This window comes from Macrobrachium rosenbergii, chromosome 39, assembly GCF_040412425.1.
Source record: "Macrobrachium rosenbergii isolate ZJJX-2024 chromosome 39, ASM4041242v1, whole genome shotgun sequence".
In the NCBI taxonomy this organism is placed as follows: Eukaryota; Metazoa; Arthropoda; class Malacostraca; order Decapoda; family Palaemonidae; genus Macrobrachium; species Macrobrachium rosenbergii.
In genome coordinates, this window is record NC_089779.1 from 6,282,287 (window position 1) to 6,308,626 (window position 26,340).

At 37.7% G+C, this 26,340-nt stretch overlaps 3 protein-coding genes across 4 annotated transcripts in view; 2 read left to right on the forward strand and 1 right to left on the reverse strand.

The window, feature by feature from the left end:
- Nucleotides 1-1,504: 1,504 nt before the first annotated feature.
- On the reverse strand, nt 1,505-18,526 carry LOC136825681 (interferon-induced very large GTPase 1-like). 2 transcript variants are annotated; one of them, XM_067082384.1, is made up of 3 exons: nt 18,071-18,526; nt 10,195-10,267; nt 1,505-7,155 (listed from the first exon to the last, which is right to left on the reverse strand). In XM_067082384.1, the coding sequence occupies exon 3, from the start codon at nt 7,139-7,141 to the stop codon at nt 1,739-1,741; it is 5,403 nt and encodes a 1,800-aa protein (XP_066938485.1). In that variant the 5' UTR covers nt 7,142-7,155; nt 10,195-10,267; nt 18,071-18,526; the 3' UTR covers nt 1,505-1,738. The 2 variants fall into 2 exon arrangements, with proteins under 2 accessions (XP_066938485.1, XP_066938486.1); XM_067082385.1 differs by lacking the exon at nt 10,195-10,267 and having other exon boundaries at nt 18,071-18,235.
- Nucleotides 18,527-20,736: 2,210 nt separating this feature from the next.
- LOC136825599 (uncharacterized) lies at nt 20,737-21,066 on the forward strand. Its single transcript, XM_067082184.1, has one exon. The coding sequence runs from the start codon at nt 20,737-20,739 to the stop codon at nt 21,064-21,066; it is 330 nt and encodes a 109-aa protein (XP_066938285.1).
- Nucleotides 21,067-26,091: 5,025 nt separating this feature from the next.
- LOC136825682 (putative N-acetylated-alpha-linked acidic dipeptidase) overlaps nt 26,092-26,340 on the forward strand; it is a 35,337-nt gene continuing 35,088 nt past the window's right edge. The window contains exon 1 of the mRNA XM_067082386.1: nt 26,092-26,289. Coding sequence (XP_066938487.1) covers nt 26,214-26,289 — 76 coding nt within the window. The 5' untranslated portion in view covers nt 26,092-26,213. The remainder of the gene's footprint in view (nt 26,290-26,340) is intronic.

Genomic DNA, 26,340 nt, shown 5'->3' on the forward strand with positions numbered 1-26,340 from the left:
TTGTTGCATGTGTGTTTTTACTGACAAGATTATTCATTTGTATTTGTGCGTAAATTCACTGAAGAACTTATGATAATTTAATCCTTCACGCCCTGTCATCTAAAAAATGTATTAACTGAGCTGTGAAAATAATTGTAAAAATGTTTAAATACTCTCATTATTAATAAAAAGGGGAAAATAACAGCAGCCACATTTTTTTATAAATATATTTCCAGAAAATATTTGCTATTTACAATTCATATTCAGCCCTAAAATTACATGTAACATCGAAATATATTCAATTCATGTCTATGGTGATACTTCCCACCAACAATAAGATACATGCAACTGGAAAACAGACTTCTGAACACATGGGCATCCGTGACATCTTAAGTGGTTGCACCAACAACTAAAAGAATGTGGAAATTTGAAAAAAATAAGAAGAAATCAAGGAGAGATCTAATCGAAAACAACATTTAGGACACAGAAGAATAATATATCCAAGAGATTTATTAACAGATTCTGACAAATAAAAGGGTCCACCTGATTAACCGAGTGTGGGCCAATAGTGGCTCAAAATATAAACGGTGTTCATCTGGCTGGACTAAGACGGCATGTATTAGCCTGTAACAGTGCCATACAAAATAATCTTTCTTGAGAGAAATCATTCACAGCAACAAGCAACTTTTCTAACGGGTCTAAAAGTAATTCAGCCATGAGAACATTTTTGAGGTTATGGACAGCTAATAAGGTAGCTCAGTATAGCCTGGGAACACTTGAACGCCACCAACAGTTATCACAAACGAAAGTCGAGCTCAGTATGTTGACCTGAAAAACGATTTCCAGGGAAAACGCAAGAATGAGAGGTGTGATATGCGCAGAGAATAATGAGAATAATGTAGAACATATTCTGTCCCTATACAACAAACTAAAATTAGCAGGGGACAACGACACAACCTGAGACACCCAAGAAAAAAATGAAAAATTTACAAGACTTGGGACAACGACACAACCTGAGACACCCAAGAAAAAAATGAAAAATTGACAAGACTTGGAAAATTTACCAGATAACCAAAGAATGTTAGAAGAAAAATATAATCGGCTAATTAACCCTGGTTCACTGAGCTGAAGGCTTGGCAGTGTCTATGATGAAGTAAATGGGGCAAGGGTCAGGTCAGTCTTCACGAAGTGATGTAGAGTAAGTTGAAAGGGTATATGTAACCAGCCGATGTCATAGTATTATATATCACTATGGGAAAGTGAGTGGTGTAGGCAGATTAACAAGCAGATTCAAAAGACAGGTTGTCAGCAGCAAAGTGCAAGGTTCACTCATTGACAAAACGACAAAAAAAAAAATTATTGAATTAGAGACGTAATTTTGAAAAATCTAATCAACAAAGGTGATCGAGAATCCAAATCATAGTGAGGAAGAGGCGGTAGAAAGTAAGTAAAATTACTTGTAGATAAAAAAAATACGGGGCAAGACTCTGAAGAATAGAAATGTGGGGACAAAAAACAGTCACTCTGTGATCATTTATGTAAGTCGTAATGTTCTATACAGGGTTTAGAAGTGCAATGTGCCCACAGCATTGTTTGTGGACAAGAGTCAGCCAGGAATAAATTGTAGCTTTACAATATGGAGTTTTGTAATACATCCTTTCAAATTAAGCCCTACTTTCTATGCGAAATGAGTTCCTGAATGCATCCTAGTTTACTACAAAAAGTTTGCAAGGAAAATAGAACTCTTTCTATAAGATTCCTAATGTTCCAGAGATTTCAACGCAGCCTCTTTAGTTATGTTTTTCCAAGACGTAGGGATGTCAGGCCTTTCTGCCCCGTATTTCTGGGCTAACTGCCGTTCGTATTTCACTAAAAACCACTTCCAATATGGCGTTGCTTCCGCTGTCGCATCACCTTGGATTTTCCAGTTTGGGAATATCTTCTTGTAATACTTGTCGAGATGTGGTTCCCAATTAGTTTCATCGCACTTAAAACAGCCATCACCGGCAACAAGAGCTTCACAGCTTTCTGTAGAAAGTTTTTTGGAGATTTCGTACCTGTATGACCCGCATGCTTGCGGGTGGTGTGCCAATGCAACATGGTCTATCTCCGAATCTGTATGTCCACATGCATTCAATGAACATGGTGCATAGCAGAAGGGACACTTTTCTGTACATCCCTTGCATTCATTAGCAATTAATTTGTATATGTTATTTTCATGAACAGCCTTTTGGTGATCTGGAGTGTGATTTTTAAAGGTTGCTTTCAATTTCTCTTGACAATTTCGTATTTTATCACTCAGTTGGTTCACGAAAGATTCTAAGGAAACAATTTCATAGCCATCTGCTAGACTCAGCAAATCTTGCAGAGGTAACGGCAATTTATCAGTTACTCTTTGAATGAACTCTTCAAACCATGAATCCATGGTCTTTTCACTGCTGCTTGGTAAAGGCCTAACGATCATCTCACAGGATACTGATATAAGCCTTTCTATGTTCCTGAAAGCAATCTCTGTGTATCTGTTCAGTCCATCTCTCTCTGAGGCAAACAAATATTGGTCTATGAAATATGAGAGCCACTGCTGAAGGCAAGTATCCCTGTCAGTGAGGTAAAGATAGAATTCTTCAAAGTCATCTTTTTCTAAAAGCTTACGTAAGACAGCCCGTAGGAAGCTTGGTTTGAGTCTTAATTCTGACACGTTATTCCTAATATCTTCCACCAGTTCTGTTCTCAAGTTGACATGAATAGCTTTTTCTATTGCGTTGTATAAACGTTCTGAGAGAACACTGGCAAGTGCCTGTTCATTTGTGGACCTGTAGTAAAAATTTGCAAAACTTTCAAAGCAAGGGCCATAGTTCTCTCTCTCATATATCAAACTTTGGTCCATAGATTCTAAGTATGCCTTATGTTTGTCACAAAACATTGGAACTGAATACTGACACAAGTAAACAGCCAACTCATTTCTGAAAGTTTTTGTTAATGCTATGTCTCTGCACCGACCTTCCAACTCTATTATCTTGCGTATGATTTTTTCAATGTAAAGTTCCCTAAAACACTGAATCTCAATTTCGTCAATGTATGACTGAACATCATCAAACAATACATTGACAAACTCTTGTATGCAAGCCCTGGCCTCTTCCTTGCCAATTTTTGCGTGTTTGATGTGCTTTTGAGTGATGACAGTGAAATTTCTGGAGCTTCTTTGGTAAGTAAGCCGTGTCCTGATTTGATTTTTCACTTTTGTAGCACTGTCTGGAAAGTATTGTAGAAGGACTTCTTCAAAGACAGGGTGAATGCCATAATCCACCATTTCATGACACTTGTCTTGCTTAGGTTTCTTTTCTAAAAATCTATGATGGACAAAGCAAGCATATTGCCATGTAAACATTATTATACAAATCTCAAACTCTTCTTCATTTTTAAATTTCAAGTCTGCTGTCATCTCATGTATTACCTCTCTGACAAGATCAATTAGAGCTTCGGTATACTCCTTCGGTGTAGTTCGAGTTCCTTCATTGCTAAATAGTAACTTGACTTTTTCGAACAATTTATTCAGAAATTTGAAAGCAATGTCTGTCTTATCAGTAAGAGGATGAAATAAGGAGGCCTTTGTTGTCTTTTCTAAAACGTATTGTTCTATAGCATACCCAAAATTATCAAGAGCTATTGTGTGATGTCTCTCCTTTCGAGCACTGTTGAGTACAGTAAATTCAAGCATGTGGGTATTGTTTAAAATATGATCTATTTCTCTTTGAACGTCAAGATTTTCCTTAGAATTTTGAGGTATTGCATTCATCCATTCAATCCATTTTGCATTGAAAAAGCCCCGTAGTTGCTCTTCACTGAGCAAAGTGTTTAGATCATTTCGCTCTTGTAACTCTTTTGCAAGTTTTTTTGCTTCACCCATTATTTTTGTTATGTTAATTTGTATATCTTTCTTTTCATTTATTTTGATCTGTCTCTTTGAAATTTCAGTGTTTATGTTTTCAACAGCTTTCTCCACTATACTTTTATAAGAACCTTCTAACCTTAGCATAGCATTCATTCTCCATTGTTCAAACAAGGACTGGTATTCGTTGTTTAAAAAATAATTTTCAAGGTTTCCTTGAGCTTTTTTATATATCTGGTGAAGATAAGACCTGCACTCTGCTGTCAAACTCATTTTTAGGGCACCCAGTTCGTTTTCTCTATTCTCTATTAAGTGTCTCTTACTGCTAAACCACTTCATCTCGGCTAATTTTAACATCCACAAATTATCCGACTGTTCACTTTCAAGTGCAGTGTAAGCATCCAATTCAAGACTGTTTCTGAAGCTGAAGACAAAATTCTGATCTAAGACACCATCCCAAATGTCTTTCAGTCTGGCACAAAACTGACCTATAGTGAGATGCAATGGTCGCTGCAGCATTACACGTTTTAGCAGAATCTGCTTTATTTTGTTTACAATCTCACTGTAACCAGGGTTAGCGGGAGCCATAGGAGGGTCACCCTTCCATAAGTCAGAAATGTAACAGATGTCTGTATCGATGTCAAAATTGATGACCTGTTTGAATCTGGTGTAGTCTGGGGAATCCTCTTGCTTACCTGCAGCCTCAGTCACCTTATCAAGTGTTTCCATGAATTTTTGTTGGCCACCTCTTAATTTCTGGGAAGCATCTTGAGCAGAAACATTCTGGTGAACAAAAATGCATGAAGGCTGAAGGGAAAGGTTTCTGTTCACTAGACGCATTTTTAGCAAGGCATGAATTACAATCTGCAGAACATCCTCCAGCTCAGAGACATTTTCTCCTTTAACATTGACCAGTGTGACGTCTCCAAGACCAATAACAAGAGTTGCAATTTCGTTATCATGTTTCAACTTTGCTTTACCCAATTCTGCTGCACGTAGACCTTCTGTGTCTAAGACTAAAATGTAATCAAATTTGGTTCCACAAAACTCAGCACTGATGGGCAAAAGTTGAGCAAATATACCTCGAGTACACCTCCCAGCAGCCACAGCAAACTGGAGGCCAAACATAGTGTTGAGCAAAGTAGATTTTCCAGAACTCTGAATTCCTAAAACTGAAAGTACGAAAACTTTCTTGTTATTTGTCACTTCTGATAACTGTGTCAGGACAGCCTGCACCCACTTTAACGGGATATGAGCAGCATCCCCATCCATTACCTCCAGAGGGTGACCATGAAGCATCAGTTCTGCCATAATTCTAGGAAGGTGATGAATTTTTTGTTTCATTTCTTCATTCCCCATGTACTGTATAGCCTCGTAAGCTTGAGCAACTTCTCTGAAGAAATGCTCAATTCCAAATGAAGATTCTGCCAACTCTTCTTCACACCTTTCGAGCTCGTTTTGCAAGTCTGCGCATCCTTTATCATCTTCACATCGGCGGATGTCGTTCCACTTTTCACTGCATTTTTTTTGTAGACCAGGTATGATCTGTCTTGAAATTTCATCTAAGTAAAGTTTCAGCCATTGCAGAAAGTAGAGATTTTCTAGGTGATTTGCTTCTGGTTCAAAATTCACAAAGACATTATGTAATACGTGGTGTTCTTCAAACAGCCCAAACTGTTCCCGTCGGAGCTCTCTCATCTTGTTGGAAATATCGTCCATGTAAGAGGCTGTACTAACATTTCCCTTCTTTTCTTGTCTGTGTTCCTCAGTGTTCAGTTGCGCCCATTCCTGCCACGGTCTGCATTGCAAGGGTAAATTTTTTGCTTTGAGATTGTTTGTTCCATTTTTACAAACCATTTCCAATAAAGCTGATGCTTTTTGCTTGCCTTTGTTACATTCTAAGCTATTTTCGTCAACAGTGATATTGAGGTCCTGAGCCACATCTTGGCACTCCTCAATTGTCCTCATTTTGTTCTCTCTTGCTAGACATTTCTTAATTCTGGCCATTGTCTCACTTTTCAAGGCTTTTAGGTTTTTTTCACCTCCAGCATGAAAGTCAAAGATAATGTTTTCCTCCAAGAAGCCATGGCTTTTCAGGATTTTAGCACATTTCCTTATAGATTCCTTGTTCTTTTCATTTAACTTTGTTTTTGTTTTGTTTGTTAGCAGAAGGATCAACTGTTTGTTGTGACTGACAATTAACTTCAAACTCTCGATGCTGTCTGGATGTCTTAATTCACCAACATCGATCATCACCAAGACAACATTAGAAACCTTGCATAGGAATTCCTTCCCCTTGCATGCTCTGTCTAAATTCCCATCTCCTCGAAGATTCATGATTGCTACATTCCTGCCTAAGCAATCATTATCTCTGCTCTCCTCTACAGGGTAGTACCAGGAAATTTCCAAAGCACCTTCTGAAAGAATTCTCTGGCACATCCCATTCAGACAATCTCGGTGGAAAAAAGTCGGATGGTTCTGATCACTGATGATTTCATTTAAGAATCTTGATTTAGATCTTGAAATTTCTCCTAGTCTTAGGCACGACACTATGGGGATACGGCATTTCACAACTGAAGTCTCGCATAGCTCACCACTTGGAAGCCTATGCTCCAAAATTGTGCTTCTCAAGGACCAAAGTAGGAACATAGAATCTCTGTTTAAGACCGAAGGGATAATTAGAGGAATACTTAACTTACACATATACAATTTTTCGCAGAGAATTTGCCTTAGGAAATTTGAAGAGCACAAGATCAAAGCAGTGAGAACATCCGTAGGGTGTGGCAAGTGAGACTGCGCGGTCAAGGAAGTTCCGTTATCAAAATGCAACAACACTTCATCTAGATCACCCATATAACCACTGTTATCTGTTGGCACATCCTTAGCAGTTGGGAAACTGTTTCTGATAATATCGGACAAGATGTCATCTCTTCCCCGATAATCTAACATCAGCAACTTCAGAAGGACAAACCACGGTATGTCACTCATTGCATCTCGCTGACTTGAAGACTGAACCATTGCTGTTTGTACGGAGATCTCCTCGTTCTCTTCGAAATATTGTGTTAGCCCAAGATTACAGATGATTTCTTTCTGCCTTTCGGTAGAAGAATCCTCAGTTTCCTCACAGCCAATGCCGAGATCTGTGCCATCTTCTTCCCTGCTGCTCTCTTCCATTTCACTGTAGTTCAGAATGAAAGCATCTTGACGACTAGACTCATCAGTCAGTGAATGGGTGGTGTCTTCATCAGGCAAGGGTTGGTCGTCGCAGTCCATCTCGGATAACCCACCTATAAATGAAAAGCGTGACACCAGTAAGTAACAGGAAAAAACACATGCATCAGTACATCAGTATGCAGCTACCTCCTTCTCTTTATATATACATACATATGTACATATTCTTTAAAAGCTTGAATTTCAAGTCAGTGGTTGCTGTTTGTTCCATAAGAATAAGGATTTATCTTCTGCATTATAATAGTAATAATAATAATAATAATAATAATAATAATAATAATAATAATAATAATAATAATAATAATAATACAAACACACAGGCAGTCCCCGGTTTACGACGGTTCCGGCTTACGGCGTTCGAGGTTCGGCGCTTTTCAATTATATTCATCAGAAATTATTTCCGGCTTCGACGCATGTTCGGGGTTATGACGATCGTACGCCGATCCGACGGAAGAAATATGGCCCCAAAACGGCAGAATAATCATAATTTGAAGGTTTTTTTTAATGTAAAACTCAATAATAATGCAGTTTACATCGTTTTCAATGCGCCCAGAGCATTAAAAGTAAGGTTTTCTTATGATTTTTGACGATTTTCGACGATTTTCCGGCTTACGACAATTTCGGGTTTGACTTGGCGTTAAGAACGGAACCCCCGTCGTAAACTGGGACCTGTATATATATATATATATATATATATATACTATTCATAAAAAGGTTGTCACATGCATTTTTAGACATGCAAATTGGAATAGAATGGTCTGTTCACAAAATTGGTAGCAGTCTTGTGCTACAGAAAAACTTCCCATGGATAAAGGTATGTTTCATGAATTAGGGAATAAAATTACACTTTAAAATTCAATACAACGAACACATTAGTCGCAAACAAACCGATATACACTAAAATTAGCAGGAAAAAAGTAATGTTCACTTCCTTTCATATTTCACATCTGAACCTTTTTCTCAGACATATCAGCATTCAAATACATGTACATAAATTACAATAACCTTTATTTGCATGTCTACAGTCAATAGCAGGTATGAACTCCGCGAGCAGCAATAGCACCCACCAGGCGGCGTGGCATACCGTCCACCAGCTGCACAAGGTTCTCAGTGGGTATCCTATCCCATTCTCCCAAGAAAGCCTGACCTAATTCGCTAAGGGTGGATGGCTGGTTGTCCCTTTGTTTAATTGCACAGCCCAATTGATCCCATAAGTGTTCTATGGGGTTGAGATCTGGGCTCAGTGCAGGCTGCCTCAGGACGTTCACATCCTGTCCTTCAAGGTAAGTAGTCACAAAATGACATTTTGTGCTGAACGTGTGCTTCCGTATGCCTTGCATCTTCAGACAACATTTATAAAACCCGGCTGTCGTTCCACATGATAATCCCCTCTTACCGAAGATCATCCATTTTCCCAACCCCGTAGGCCTTACTTAAGGTTCATTGCAGCATCCCTTCGGCCCCTAGCTGCAACTTCTTTCATTCCTTTTATTGTAACTCCGTTTTATATTCTCTTCCTTCCATCTGACTTTCCACCCTTTATAACAATTTTTTCATAGTGTGGACTGCGAGGTTTTCCTCCTGTTCCACCTTTAAAACCTTCTTACTGTAAATTTCCGTTTCAGCGCTGAATGACCTTATAGGTCCCAGCGCCAAAACTCTTTGGCCAAAACTCTGTTCTATAATATTCTACCCATTCTCCCAAGTTCACGCAACAGCCCAAGACAGTGAGTCCGGGTTGCAAATTCCTGAAACGTATGCTAGTATTGCACCAGCACCGGTTTTTTTGCCATGCCCCTAGGTTAGGTTAGATTATTTTCAAGAAAAATCTACGGTTAGTTTTCCAGATATGCGTCCCGCTTTTTTCAGGGAAAGGTCCCGTTACTCGGTTACATCTTGGGGAAAATGCATCCGGGTTGATGGCCGGGAGAGAAGTTGCCCTTAGTATAGGCTGACCCTCCTCTACCTGATGGTAGCATTTTTCAACCATATTTCATGTTTACACATTCAGCTGAGACTCTTTTGAACTCTTTCTCATTCAGCTGAACTGATCAAGAGAAAATATAGTTAAATATATATCAGTCAGATAGGAAAAATGAGTAACTGAGAGTCCATTTTTGTTTCTAATGTGCTTCATGTTTCCATACAACCTCGCTCAGTTCGCTGTTCCTAATGTCTGTCATATTCCTTCACACCTACAGTGTCCCTGGGGCCATTTGTATTCACGCACAGCTGTATTGTCCTCAGTTTTTTAGTTTCACATATATAATGGAATCGAGTCTATAACTGAATAAACTAAATATCTTAATATACGCACAAGGGCATACAGAAAATCATTGATATAGACGGAGGGAGCAAAACAGAAAAGAGGCGATAACGAAGCTAAGTGATCCCAGATGTCAAGTTTGACCGTTCGCCGCTCATATGAATTAAAGTGTTTATCACATACAGCAATGGGCAGAAGAACTAACTGAGATCTTGACCTCGTCCCTTGACCTCTTGTACAGCATTACATTAAACTCGATAACAACCGTTGAACGAAATGTATAGATAAGTAAACGTGAAACATTAATGGAAAAGGGAGACCCATCTGGACGAAACTTGGGAAAATTATACCAGATTTCAGCATCACATGAATACCCATATATATATATGAAGACTCTGGAAGCAGAGTTAGTTAGTTAAGGGGATCAGGGCACGTGGAGGAGTAACAGTGAAAGCTTGAAGTGTATTGTGAACTTATATAAAATTTCTGAATGCCCGTAGACTAAGTGAAATTCTAAGTCCAAGAATTTTACATTGTGCCCTTTAACATAAAGACTCAGTCACTACTACCCATTTAAAGGTGGAAAAGTTATACAGTTTAAAGACTAAAATAAATGTATTTAAGTGGAAACATAATTTTCACTTAACTTGAGATATATAAAAGGAAACACTTGTGAGAATTTGGAAGACAGCCCACATCTGAGCACGATAAGTGAGGCTCCAACACAGTTAATGATCGAGCAACTTGTTCCTACGAAAGTGAAAGCACGAAGTACAACAGAGTTTTCAAGAAGTGAATACCTTCCCTCCCGTTCACGTACAGTACTTACTTGCTTAATCGTTTAGTTGATTCTTTTCAGCCGCGGCCCACCCCATCAAAAAAGACGTTCTGCAGAGCCGCAGCTGAAAAAAATAAAAAGAAAACACTGGTTAATTTATTTTGTAGGTTCTCGCTGACGTAGTAGTCATTAGATAGCAATGTTTTCAATGTTTTCCTGAAACAATCGTGTGGCAAATTTTTTCAAAGGCTCGAAAGTATCAGCCCCAAATTTTGTGCTCAATTAGACACGATGATTGGGGAACCTCGGATGCAAAGACTTGAAACGTGTCCCTCGGCCTCATAAGATCACCTTTCTTCCAAAAATCGGATATTCAATCATATAATCATTATATTTCAGCGGTTCAGTCATTCTACTCAGTATTTATTAAACCATATTTTCAAAGCAACGCCTCACAGTCAGTATCCATGGTCAGTCCTATTTCCATTGCACTCAATCTCTTCCCCTAATATCTTGCATCTCTTTTTCTCCATCCGATTCACGTCTCACCGAGTCACGTAGTTCAAGTATTGCAGTGTTCCCAGTGGCGGTACGAAAGTACCGTTTTGATACGTTTTGGTTTTCCCTGTACGTTTTTACGCCGCTCATATAAAACGGTACTAAATGAGAAAAACCGGTACCTTTTGACTAATTTACGTATCTTTACATTAAAATAAGGATTTATGGTTAAAAACTATATATTTCATTACTATGTTACACTACTACTTAATAACTAGCATAAATGCATTTATTCCTAACCTTAGACAAGTATTTATCGCATCTGCAGTCACTTAAGATACCCTTTACTTCATTACTTTGACCTTTTCAGCATCATACAATAAGAGTCTGTTTAGCATGTGTGACGAATGTCTCCCGCTTATATGATGAGGATCGAAAAATTCATCTCTTATGAACGACTCTTTTAGAGTCATTATTGCGTGTCTTTCCCAAAAGACACCATTCTAGGAAGCGGCAAAGTTGCAAACGCGACAGTCTCGGACTGAACTGCCTGACGCCTGACGGTCTGACCGTCTGAGTCAGGAGACTCAGCCTCAGGACTCAGGACAACGGTCAACCTATATTATAGTAGTGTCAGTGACAGTGAGTGAATCTTTAAGATATGTCTCTTCTAAACTGGATTAGAAAAGGGAAAGGTAAGCAGATGCGCTTGAATAACAGATTACGTTAACTTACGCTGATAATCATAAAAAAGCCATAGTTAAGCAACTCCATAGAGTGCTTTCATAGCCTCTTAGGCCTATAGGCCTAGATCTAGGCTTGTCGTCTACAGTGCCCAAACAAGTTATTTTATATATGAGAGTGCTGAATGATTATAATTATTATATTCTCCCCACAATTGTTACACATATCAGCACCTGGTACATGAATAACACACACACACACAAACAATAGCATATATATATATATATATATATATATATATATATATATATATATATATATATATATATATATTATATATATATATATATATATTGTGTGTGTGTGCGTAGATATTTAGCTAATAGGCCTACATTATCATTCAGGGAAAGATGTTGGGAAGAGAAAACGATCTTCGGAGGACCCTGATGATCCAGACCCAGTTGATTTTGACCCTGGTCTTCCTGGCCCAAGCTCTGGCATCACAGCTCGTGTGTCTGATGATGCAAGTGATCCAACTATAGGTCATATTCCGGAACATGTGCATAATATATCAAGTGAAGGTTAGCTTATGATTTATTTACCTTTATCTAAATTATCATTCAGGTACTAAAATATTTAGATTATGGTGATTCAGTTTATTAGGGCATTCTTTAAATTAATGACTTCCATTTAGTATATTATAGGTCTAGTGGAATCACCTCTATCCATTTCTTTTAAAACAAAATTTGATGTTCTAGCCTAGGGCTAGAAATGAAGTGTGAACAGTTGTATCTTATCTACCAAATAAAAATTTTAGTGGACATTGGATCTTACTCTTATGCTTTCACACACACACAGTCTCTCTCTCTCTCTCTCTCTCTCTCTCTCTCTCTCTCTCTCTCTCTCTCTCTCTCGTTTACTATAATTTATTCTTACACACTACTTTCTAGTCAGGAACATTATTTTTTCTTGATATTTGGATTGTTTTGAAAATTACTATATTCGGTACACATTTCCTTTTAGGTTTTGAGACAGTTGAGGATGAAAGTAATCCAATAGGTCCAAACATCTTATCCGATCATTCAATGACGATGTTGACGATGATGATCAATTAAAGGAACCCTCAATGACCAAAGACAAATCAAACACCGGTAGAAATAACATCGGCAGGAACTTCATGTAAACGCACTAGCAAGAAAAGGATATACAAATATAGTGAGACTTGGTCATCACATCCAGAATTGAAGTGTTTTTCAAAATATCAAGGTCCGAGAAAAAGACTTAAAAGATAAAGCTGTTTGTGATGTATGTGGTAAGATTATTGCTGGCAGCATATCCCACATGGTAAGACACATAAAGACTGAGTATCATAAAATTAGAGCAGTGTCTGTGAAAGAAGATTCGGTAGTGCCCTTACTAAGTAGGAAGAATGCATCTCAGAGAGACATTGAACGATGTCGACTTATAATGCTTAAATTTCTATGTGACCATAACATTTCATTCAATGTAATGGATCACCTTATACCTGTTATGAAAAATTGTGCCCCAGACTCTAAGATATTGCAGAATGTGAAATCTGCGACAGACATCTCGGGATATAGTAGTTAATTGCATGGGAAGGAGAGTTTAGATGAGATAGTTGAGATATTAAAAGTACAAAAATTTTCCCTCTTATTAGACGAAAGTACAGATGTTTCAAGCACTAAACAACTGGCTGTTGTTGTACGAATAGTAAATAAGGAAAAGGAAATAGTTGAAGACAAGTTTCTTCACTTGCTAGATGTTGAGGATTGTAGTGCTGAATCTTTGTTCCAAATCATTAAACAATTTTTTGAAAAACATGGAATACCCTTTGAAAACATGGTAGGATATGCAAGTGTCATGATGGGGAACATGGGGGGATTGAAGGCTAAATTTAAATCCATATTGCCAAATTTGTTTGTTATTGGGTGTATATGTCACTCATTGCATTTATGCTCAAATAATGCGTGTCTAATGCTTCCTAGGTCTGTTGAAGAGTTGTGCAAGGATGTCCATAACTATATCAATCATAGCCCAAAAAGGTTAATAAAATTCAAAGAGTTTCAAGATTTCGTTCGAGTTGATTGCCATCGAATCTTACATCCTTGCCAGACCAGATGGCTTTCACTTGAGTCTGTTGTAAGCAGAATGCTAGAACAGTGGTCTGTTTTTACAGTTATTTTTCCAATCTGAATTTTGGAAAATAAAGTAAAATCTGCGCAAGGTATTTTAGATGCATTGAATACTCCAGTTATTAGATTATATTTTTCCTTTTTAAGCTATGTATTGCCAATTGTAAACAAAATGAACAAAGAGTTTCAAAGTGAAACAGTACAGATTCACGTGGCATACAGTAACCTATGTACACTTTTTAGGACCATCCTTAGCAATTATATTAAGGAGAGTGTCCTGATGGAAACCTCAGATGTATTCTCTGTGAAATTTAATGACCCTAATAATTTCTTACCACAGTCGGAGTTCCACTTTGGTAGTAAAGTTGAAACCAGTTTAGGCAGGGATGTCATACCAGAGTCAGAACTTTCAAGTTTCAAAGTAAATTGCTTTAACTTTTATTTAGAATTAGCAACTCAGATCTATAGGAGATTAAGTGGTATGAACACAATAATGCCTCTTTTAAGCGTGTGTGATCCAAATGTAGTCAAAGCTGAGACAGTAAAATCTTTGGTGCCTTTGTTTTCTAAGTTTCCACAGTTGATAACGGATGAGTATTATGATGAATGTAATGATGAATGGCGTAATTTACCATTTTATTTTGATAATTTCAAGGAATTAAGTAATCCTGTTAAATTCTGGTATGAAGTAGCAAAATTGAAACAAGCCGATGGGCAGTCATTATTTCCTAAATTATCTCAACTAATGCTCAATTTACTGGTACTGCCACATTCATCTGCAGCAGTTGAGATGATTTTCTCCCAAGTCAATCTCATAAAAACTGACACGAGAAATAGACTTAATACCGAGTCAGTTAATGGCCTTATCCTTGCAAAGAGAATGGAGGAAACATGCCATGTTATGACTGGGAACCCAGTTTAAAAATGATTACCTCTGCACAAAAGTTTACAAGAATATATCCTCTCTCTAAACCATCCATAATCAATTGTCCTTTTGATAAAATAAATCCATCTAAATTAGCGTATACACTTTTGTAATTGAAAAATCTATGTATCAGGTTTGAAAAAAAAAAAAATTCTTTCTTTTGTCAGCGTGGCCTGTTTATTATGTTTTAAATATTTGTTTACAATATATTGTTTTGTCAATCTAGCTACATTCAGATATTCTAATTCAAGCAAATTAATTCAAAATTAAAACATCATATATCATTACGGCTTTAACTGTAAACCTGAAATTATTATTGTGAGTATAATTATATATAGAATGTTACCTAATCTTGCTGTGAAGGTTTAGCAAATAATTTTGCAAGGTCTGTTCTTTTCTCACTACATTCTTCTAGCAAATAATTTTGCAAGGTCTTGTCTTTTCTCACTAATTCTTCTCTTTTGTATCTTTAGAGGAGGATTGAATGAATTGGATCACCTTATACAGAAAAAATTAGGTGAGTACCTTTTCTGTACATTCTGATAAAGTGTGATACGAAAATGATACGTTTTGGTGAAAATTGTGTTACTTTTTGAATTTTCCCACTGGGAACACTGCCGTAGAGTTGCAATCCCTCGTTCTGTGATTCGCTGCACATTTGACGCACCACTGACCGTCCTCTCTCTCCTTAGGAGGACATTTCTGGTCTAGGTGGCCACACCTTTGAAAATAATGACTGGTGACTTGATATCTGTCTTTTGCATCGTTTGTCCCCCACTCGAGCTTTATCTTATCCTGATTCATGTGTATATAGTTTCAAAACTGGGTCACATATCGGTATTTAATGCCTGGTGTTTGGTGTATCGCGAATACTTGAGATCTTGTTCTCGTCATTCTCGACACTCCACAGATATCCATTTCTTGTAGTCAGGTTGCGTATGAGATCTTCCTTTGACTCTTCACTTGAATTTGGATGAAGCCTTCTTAACGTTTGTCCCTGTTGTTGTTGATATTCATGTCGAATTGTGTTTTTCTCCTTCACATTCACAAGCAACTGTATTTCCCATAATGCCTCTCATATTCACATACAGCAGTATTACCCATAGATCGTCAATCACTGGAGTGGCAATCTCCCTGCCGAGCGTGTGACTTCGGGTGGCCATATTGAAAGGTCTCGGTTCAGCTCATAGTACTATACTTTATTATTATTATTATTATTATTATTATTATTATTATTATTATTATTATTATTATTATTATTATTATTATTATTATTATTATTATATTACTATTGCAGGTACTATTATTATTATTATTATTATTATTATTATTATTATTATTATTATTATTATTATTATTATTATTATTATTACTTGACCCAATTTCACAGAGAAAAATTACCTTACAAAAACAGGTTGGCCTAAGCACTCCAACCATTGTGGTACAGACGTAAGCATCTGTCTTGGATCTAAACAGTGTTTGGCATAAATGGTTCCTGTAAATTTCAGACTTACTTTGCATACAGTTGTTAAACACTTACTAAACAGTAACGTACAATCACTAAACACTAGCATTCACAATACACTTATACTCACGAAATGCTCACACTTACTATACACTCACTAAACACATACACTTACTATGCACTCATGCTCACTAAACACTTACTATACACTCACACTCAACAACACTAAACACTCTCTGAATACTCAACACTCACTATAGAGTAAATGCTCACTAAACACTCATAAAACACTAAACACTCAATAATTACTCAGTGTACCCCAAGCACTCAGTAAACATTCACTAAACACTCACTTAATCCTAAACATTCATTAAACACTCACTAAGCATTCACTAAGCACTCACTATACACTAAACATTCACTAAGTACTCACTATACCCTAAACACTCACTAAGCATTTACTAAGCACTCACTATACACGAAACACCCACTAAACCCTAAACACTCATTAAACACTAAATGCTCACTAAACCCCCAATGCTCAGTAAATCCCTAAACACTCATTAAACACTAAACAGTCAATGAACATTCGCTAATCACCCATTAAACACTCACTAAACACTTACACGCTAAGCATTCACTAAACACTAATTTTCACAAGACATTCACTAAACACTCACTAAACATTCACTGAATACTTGCTAAACATTCACTAGACTCTAACATTCACAAAACATTCCCTAAACCCTAAACACTTACTAATCATTCACTGAATACTTATGCACTAAACACTCACTGAATACTTACACACTAAACATTCACTGAATACTTACACACTAAACATTCACTAAACACTAACATTCACTGAATACTTTCACACTAAACATTCACTGAATACTTAAACACTCAACATTCACAAAACATTCACTAGACCTTACACACTTTCTAAATATTCACTGAATACTTGCACAATAAACATTTACTAACATCCACTAAACCCTAAAGACTCACTAAACATTCCCTGAATACTTACACACTAAACATTCACAAAATATTCACTAAACCCCAAACTAAACATTCACTAAATACTTATAAACATTCACTAACCCCTAAACATTCGCTTACCACTTACTCATTAAACATTAACAATAAAAAAGATTCACAATCGCACTAAGCCCCTGTTCAATTTGCGGGTTACCAGACCTTTAAAGATGGCCGCAAGCTTTGCAGCGCCGCTCTGGTGGAAGACCACCGAACTATGTAGTACTGGTATAGAGATAGCAACTCTAGGTGTGTACCCTCTCCTATTCACATATGATGGAACCGTACCTAAAATCTCTCATACATTTAAATATTCATTGTGTTTAATGTCTGTCACATTCACACACAACTACATGTCCCTAATGTCTTTCATATTCAGATGCGGCTGCATTGTCCCTTATGTTTATACTATCTTTTATTCTCACCTTTGCAAGAAACAAGTTACGAACTTCATTATGGCGCTGGTTGTGATCTATTCCAGTGCGAGATAAGTGACTAGAGAACAGAGTCTCTGGAGGCAGACGGTCAGAGTAAACTCGGTGGCCACATAGAAACAGGATAAGAAAAATAATTCTCAGTTTAGTCCTCAGAGACAAACAGTGAAATCAATTTTCGCCAGACTGCTTCTAGAAATCAGGAACCAAAATGTGCATGAGACCTGTGCCTCGTCATCCCATCTGCTGGCTATGCTACGCATTCATCGAGAGTTTACTGCTCGTGGTGAAAAGCCCAGATTGTGCCGTCCAACGCGTCCCTCTACCTCGCCCCTTCCCCACCAACTCACAAGTCTTTCTCCTTTCTTTGCATTTCTTTGTATTTCTTCATTCTTTGGAATTCGAATGTCCGGCATTATTTAGAAGTGGCCTGTCTAACGAAGCCATTTCCTCTTATTTTGGTAAAGACTGTTGTACAACTGACCCTACTCATAGCCTATAAAATATGTCTGTATTCCCCCCTATGCCGTCTTTTCCTGGGACACGTACATTTCAGGAACTTCCTGAATCGTGAATGTCTCCGTGAAAGATGCATTGATAAAGAGCTAAAAGAATAGCCAATTCTCTAAGACGTCCGTACTCTTGCGAGCCTTGAACAACGATAGACTTACTATAGGTTCTTATTCTCCATAAAAAACCGAGAAATTATCGTGAATCGTTGTCTTACCTTGGAAGAGACAAATACATGCGTGAAGTCAGCGGAGTTGCTGTGTTGAGACCGTTGACCAGTCACCAGAGATACTCGACGCCGACTGAACAATGTAAGAAGAAGAAGAGGGATGTCAGTGTAAAGACCACCCTAATCCGCCCCTGTCACTTGCATTACTGCCCACCATGAGATAACTTCTTATCATTTCCAAGATTTTTCTTAAAGCAAGGAATTATGGCTGTTACTGAGGGTCTTGTGATACTGCAATGCAGGGTTATGGACAAGTGATGTTGCAAACTTGTAATTATTATCCATTCCCTTTGGATTCTCCTCTGCTTCCTGTCCGATTTCTTTAATTTTCCTCTGATTCGGTTCCAGTTCTCTTTTGAGAACGGACAACAAAGATGATATATAATAACAATATTATTTTTTGTTAACGGTTGTGAAGATCACGGGGGCAAAAGCGTGAAATGTGGAGAGTGAGTCTTATCAAGACAGTGGGAGGTAGAGGGCCTTGGGGGAGGGGGTTATACGGTGGGGGGGGGGAAGGGGGTAGTGACCTTCAGTCAGTTCTTGAGTGGAACATGTATGCTGTTTGGACCGACGGAAAGAATACGACAGCAAAAACGTATAACAAATGTGAAGCAATAATGTGAAAAGTATGAGGCAATACGTTATTATGTTGTTGGTTAAATGAATGTTTTTTTTTTTTTTTTTTAATCTTCGTAGCCCTAGGCTGCTCTATTCTGTCTTGAATGATATGCTGGAAGAGCTGTTCATGAGGACAAACTGATTCATCGCTTATGTTTCTTATAATGTTACTCCTCCGTTGCGACTCGCTGTTTTTGGGATGCATGAAAAGTTCCTCGTTAGGCGAGTCGATAGAGTTGTAGGCCCGAGTTCGAGTCTCCGGCCGTCTAATGAAGAATCAGCTCAGTGGTCTGGTAAAGCTAAGGTATACTTAACGCTTTGGGATGCATTAAATTTTTGACGTCTGAAATGCCTGTCTTCCTCTCACCTTTGCCTCAAGACTTTAGCCCTGGGACAGTGAAGCCCTTGGCACATAACTCCCAATTCTTTATTTTGTCTCTATGCGGACCACATACCACATGAACCTATCCTGACGCCCTCGGGCAAAAGTATTGTAACCCATGTGTGGTGTATTCAGAAGGCTCTTGCGGCCGTAGATTTAAATAAGTTGTTCGTTATTATAATATTTTCAAAGAATCAGTTAGACGAACCTTGTGACTTAGATAATGCTGGCGTGGTTACAATTGCAATACGTATTGTCAAACGGAGATAAAGTCGCGAGATGTGATTGGCTGTTGATAAGATGGCGCGACGTGGGGATGGGGGTGTTGGGTGTCGGGTAGGGCTATGACGGAGAGCTTTTCTTATCGAATCCGAGAATAATTGACGATGAATATCGGAGTTCCCAGTGCGGGGCTAAGCACAATCTCTCCAAGAAAACTGTACGGTTAAGAAATGAAATCATTGCATTGCGAGCTTAAATAGAAAGAGCCGCAATTAAAAAAAAAAAAAAAAAAAAAAAATTAGCATTGCTTTATGAAAAGCAATTGGAATTGGAATAAACAATTTTGGCTAAAGGCCAAGCACTGGGATCTACGAAGTCATTCAACGCTGAAGATAATGTTGAAACAGCTGTTAGGAGAGGGTGGAAAGTAAGAGGGAATAAAGAGAATATCAACGGAGGTATAGTAAAAGGATTGAAGGAGGTAGCAGCTAGGGGACAAAGAGACGCTGCACAGAGCCTTCAGTAATGCCCACAGTGCACCGCATGAGGTTCACCGACAGGACTGCAAGGTTATGAAAATAATGCCAGATTTAAAACTAGGTTTTAAATACTTCGGTGTAGAAGCATCGTTGTCAAAATTGAGTGGACATTTATTCGTAGATTGTCTAATATATTTCGTCAGTGTTGTGTGACTGCAAGATGGCTCCAACCATATACTTTCCTTTTAAGGTTTAAAATTCTGACCATTTTGTGAGCAACGTAGTTCTGAACATATTTAACTGACTCATATTATTATCGTCATTATTATTACTATATTGGAAAGGAGAAAAAAGAAAAGGTGTAGACAACTGATATAAAGTGATAGGTAACAAACAAGTAAATATTCACATAAACTGTGCAGATGCTTTGTAAATCGAGTAGCACGCACTGATTCTTAAAACTGTCTGTAAGGGTTGACGAGAGTTTCCTATTAAAAGACCACTTTGGGGGCAAGATGGCAGAAAAGTGATGTATTCAGGCGATTGCCTAAACCCACGTTGCCATTGGTTGGGAAAGTGGGCACAGTTGCATGAAGCAGTCTTGCTTGAACGGTGGAATTACCAGAAAGACTTTGACAGCCAGCAATGTGAGACGACCTTGAATACTTTTAGAACAAAATGATCTGAAGGGTCCGGAAATAATCAGGAAATTACGAGAATAATGGCTAGTTTTCCGACAGGGTTTCAAGAAAAATAACCAGTTTTACGACAGTATCTGAGGAAATAGCGACTGGTTCTCTGACAATATCTGAGAAAATAATGACTGGTTCTCAGACAGCTGTCGAGGGATTAATGACTAGTTCTTCGACAGTATTTGAGGAAATAATGGCTAGTTCTCGGGCAATATTTGACGAGATAATGACTAGTTCTCAGGCAATATTTGAGGAATAATGGCTAGTTCTCAGGCAATATTTGAGGAAATAATGACTGGTTCTCAGGCAATATTTGAGGAAATAATGACTAGTTCTCAGGCAATATTTGAGGAAATAATGACTAGTTCTCAGGCAATATTTGAGGAAATAATGACTGGTTCTCAGGCAATATTTGAGGAAATAATGACTGGTTCTCAGGCAATATTTGAGGAAATAATGACTAGTTCTCAGGCAATATTTGAGGAAATAATGACTAGTTCTCAGGCAATATTTGAGGAAATAATGACTGGTTCTCAGGCAATATTTGAGGAAATAATGACTAGTTCTCAGGCAATATTTGAGAAATAATGACTGGTTCTCAGGCAATATTTGAGGAAATAAATGACTGGTTCTCAGGCAATATTTGAGGAAATAATGACTGGTTCTCAGGCAATATTTGAGGAAATAATGACTAGTTCTCAGGCAATATTTGAGGAAATAATGACTGGTTCTCAGACAATATTTGAGGAAATAATGACTAGTTCTCAGGCAATATTTGAGGAAATAATGACTAGTTCTCCGACAGTATTTGAGGAAATGATGACTAGTTCTCAGACATTATTTAAGTAAATAATGGCTACTTCTCAGACAGTATTTGAGGAATAATGGCTAGTTCTCACACAGCATGAGAAAATAATGTCTAGTTCTCCGACAGTTTTTGAGGAAATAATGGCTAGTTCCCGACAGTATATGTGGAAATAATGACTAGTTCTCCGACAGTATTTGAGGAAATAATGGCTATTTCTTTGACAGTATTTGAGGAAATAATGGCTAGTTCTCTGACAGTATTTGAGGAAATAAGGAAATAATGGCTAGTTCTCCGACGGTATATGAGGAAATAATGACTAGTTCTCCGACAGTATTTGAGGAAATAAGGAAATAATGGCTAGTTCTCCGACGGTATATGAGGAAATAATGACTAGCTCTCCAACAGTATTTGAGGAAATAAGGAAATAATGACTAGTTCTCCGACAGTATTTGAGGAAATAAGGAAATAATGACTAGTTCTCCGACGGTATATGAGGAAATAATGACTAGCACTCCAACAGTATTTGAGGAAATAAGGAAATAATGACTAGTTCTCCGACAGTATTTGAGGAAATAAGGAAATAATGACTAGTTCTCCGACATATGTGAGGAAATAATGACTAGTTCTCTGACAGTATTTGAGGAAATAAGGAAATAATGACTAGTTCTCCGACATATGTGAGGAAATAAGGAAATAATGGCTAGTTCTCCGACGGTATATGAAGAAATAAGGAAATAATGACTAGTTCTCCGACATATGTGAGGAAATAAGGAAATAATGGCTAGTTCTCCGACGGTATATGAAGAAATAAGGAAATAATGACTAGTTCTCCGACAGTATTTGAGGAAATAAGGAAATAATGGCTAGTTCTCCGACGGTATATGAAGAAATAAGGAAATAATGACTAGTTCTCCGACAGTATTTGAGGAAATAATGGTTAGTTCTCCGACAGTGTAACACGAGATTATGCATAGTCCTCCAACAATACCTAAAGATTTTTTTAAGTGCTACAAGGAATAGTCGCCCTGGGTTACGCCATGTGATCACAACACAAGGCTTAGTTTGGTTATAGTTGTAGTTATGCTTATTGTTCATCGTCGTATCAGTGTTGTACACTGACGAGAAGCTGAGTTCTGCCTTGAAATAATTCCACCTGGGTGATTTTGATAAGCAGAATTAGATTACGACACAGGTTATCAGTTTCTGACAAAAAATATGGCAGACATTTAAATTGTTCAGTTTTTCTTCCATTCGATGACCTTCTTGCTCTGAGCTGACAGATAACTGAAAATAAGCATTCATCATCATTCGTTATAGCTGATAAATGATGATGAAGACTTGTTTTCCGTTTAATAAAGAGAGAGGGAGAGAGAGAATTTTATGTATATATATAAAGTGTGTGTGTATATATGTACATATATGTATATATATATATATATATATATATATATATATATATATATATATATATATATATATATATATATACATAGATACATCAATAGATAGTGTTTTTTCTCATCTCTCTCCACATTCCTAGATCTTACACACATACATACACCTAGTGAGTGGTATCAGTGCGTTATGAGGATTGATGGAGAGAGAGAGAGAGAGAGAGAGAGAGAGAGAGAGAGAGAGAGAGAGAGAGAGAGAGAGAGAGGGAGAGAGAGAGAGAAATTTTAAAAGTTGCATTAAAATTCAATATATCTGGTACATGTTCATGTTATCGTGAGGCATAAAAGGTAAGCTAAGTTGCGTGCCGGTAGTTACACCAAGCTCTAGAGATCTTGAGTCACCCCTTTGTTAGCGAGGGCTAGCGAGCGACAGCTAGAGAGAGAGAGAGAGAGAGAGAGAGAGAGAGAGAGAGAGAGAGAGAGAGAGAGAGAGAGAGCCAGTCCCAGAAGAAGCTTGACAACAACTTGGTCAGCGACCCTGTTCACTCCCAGTCAGCGAGAGTAATCAACTTGGCAGTCGCCACCAGAACTCGTGAGGCAGTTGCAGTCAAGAGGTCGTTACGACTCTCTCTCTCTCTCTCTCTCTCTCTCTCTCTCTCTCTCGTTCAAGACACTGGTTGTTGTTGATTAAGCTGCCTCAAGGGCAGACCATGTTAGAATATAAGTTATTAACAGATTTAGTCACAAACTGGTGAAAACCCACTTTATTGAGCAGGTTTATCTAATCATCATTATTATTATTATTATTATTATTATTATTATTATTATTATTATTATTATTATTATTATTATTATTATTATTATTATTATTATTATTATTATTATTATTATTATTATTAACCTACAAAACTTGCCATTAATTTCCCAAGAAAGCTAACTTAATACACAAACATTATGCGTGAAAAATAAAAAATAAGAAAGATGAATGAACAGTTCATTATGTACATGAATAAAAGAAAATTCTATTGAAATTGAGGTAAATGACCCCTCGAGTAATATAGCGTTTGATTATTACAGCTTCTCTAAAACCTATATAAATCAATATCTTGATTACAAACAAACAAACACGTTCAGACTTTTGCCAGATTCGTCATCTTCTCTTTAATATCATCAACTAAAATTTTGTCGTTCACAAGCACCTGTTCATGACCTCTAGGCTTATGTCTTCACTTCATTCATGAAATTATCAAATGGCTGTGGAGGAATAACAGACACGTGTCTGCAAACAGCTTTAATACCAATTCATTCACTCTCGTCTACATAGTCTAACAAAATTTGCGATAATCAAGATGCCTTTTTACCGTATACACACACATATATACATACCCGCTAAATCTCCCAATTTACGTTATTATCAATTTCATCAAAAGTTTTAAACAGTTGTTATTTCTAAAGACTTCCCCACCCACATCCAGGCCCAGGCCAATTCCACTCAGGGAGGAGAGAGGGCTACTGATTTATTTTCGGGCACCACAGGGGTAAAAAAGTGTTGCCATTGGTCTAAAGTAGAGGGCTCATGTATCATCTTCATTCACTGAGGGTTTCATAACCCTTCATGAGGCACTATTCTAGCTAGAGGCATTTGTGCATTGGTATCTCGAGCCTTTGGCAGCACCTCTTCAGTGTGACGTAGCAATGACTAGTTTAAACACATGCAAGTACACGTTACTGTTCAGTATGTATATATATACATATATATATATATACATATAATATATTTGTATATATATACACCCTGTATATGTGTACAAATATATACAGGGTGTAACACGAGTTTGTACAAATATTTTGGGGAATGAACGAAAAAGTAATTTTGAGCAGAAAATTTTCTGTAAACATATGCACTGTCAGGCTTCGTTTCTCGTTGAGGGGAATTTTAAAATAACCATTATCATTATCGCTGCTTTCATGCGATGGAGGTTGGTAACGGGATGTCGGAGTAGCCTGGGATGTTGGGGGGTAGGGGGGCGGGGGGAGAAGTGAATAAGGAAAGTGGACTGATAGTCTTTTAAATATGATTCTTTTTCTTACAAACGATTTCAACGATTAGCTAACAGCGGTAATGCTGAGCAACATTCATTAGTGATCATTTGTCACGGAGTTGTTGAACCAGGAGTCATGACTAGGTCTATGCCTATGACTGGTGTCTGATGAATACTCTAGATGGAAAGGGAGAGGTATTTAAAATACATTTGAAATCTTTGTTGGGTGTATAATGAATAAGCAAGCCTACCTTTGATGGAAGGGAGACTGAGTTAGGCTTACTTTTCTTTTTTTTATCGGTGTCCGATAAATACCACTGACAGGGAAGGAAAGGGATGCAATGATGCATGCATTTTTTTTCTTCAAAATCTAAATAATACAATCGATTGGGAGGTACTTTATTCACATCTGCTTAATCGCTCCATCCTTCTTTATGGCTCACCCCCCCCCCACCACAACAAATCCCAGGCTACTCGGACCTCGCGTCACCAACCTCCATCGCATGAAAGTAGCGTTTAGAATTCCCCTCAACGACAAACGAAACCTGAAAGTGCATAGTTTTTAGAACATTTTCTGCTCAAAATTACTTTTCCTTTCATTTCCCAATATATTTGCATAAACTCGCATTACACCCTGTATATATATATACATATATTATATATATAGGAAAATTTTATTTCATTATATATATGAAATCAAATTTAAGCGTGGTCATAGGGTACAGCGACGTATCGCATCCGAGTTAATGTTGTCTCACGCATCAGCAGCATAAAATGAGGTGCCAACCCATCGGAAACAACAATGATTTGCGTCTTTTCCGTCGAGGTTAGTCATTCAATGTCAGGTATCTTTCACTTGGCGAATTTAATCTCCAGTGAAAATGAAGCATCAAAAAATATAAGAAAAAGTTTGAGTAAATGTTCCGCAAACAGAGAGGATGGCACTGAACGATAATTCTCATTCAGGTAGAAACGATTTTGGAATGCAACCCTAAATATTTACCAACATTGCTGCAATCATATATATATATATATATATATATATATATATATATATATATATATGATGGAAAAGCGAAATATATAAACAAATAGACTCGTTTTCTTGAATAATCTTTTGCAGCTGGCGTTATAGAAAACGGACTAGATTATGACAGAACGTCCCTCATTTAAAAACACCGCTGTGCAGTAAAAGTACAGGTATACTGCCATTCTTTCATATCAAGATACGCCATCATTCCTTAGCGAAGAGGGCAAACCGATAAAATCGCACAGCAACGTGCCCAATGACACGAAGAACAGCAAGAATCCTCAAGAAATTCAGGCAAGAATGTGTGCGAGTCCGTGACCCCTTATTACTTCCCGCCAGAACCAGATCCGAGCGATCGGAGGGTTTAAACCGTTTAATCAAGAAAACCTAAACCAGTTGTTGCTCGGCTGCGGTCGAGTCAAGACGTCTCGTCGTGCTCCTCCTCTCCTCCTCCCTCCGCGATGAAGACGCCGAGATCGAGTGCGCTGACGGGATGCTTGTGGGGGGCGGCTGCGTTCGCCGTGATTTCTGTGATGGGTGAGTCATTAGGAGAGCGAATCGTCTCTTTGTTCGTAAATTATACCGAGA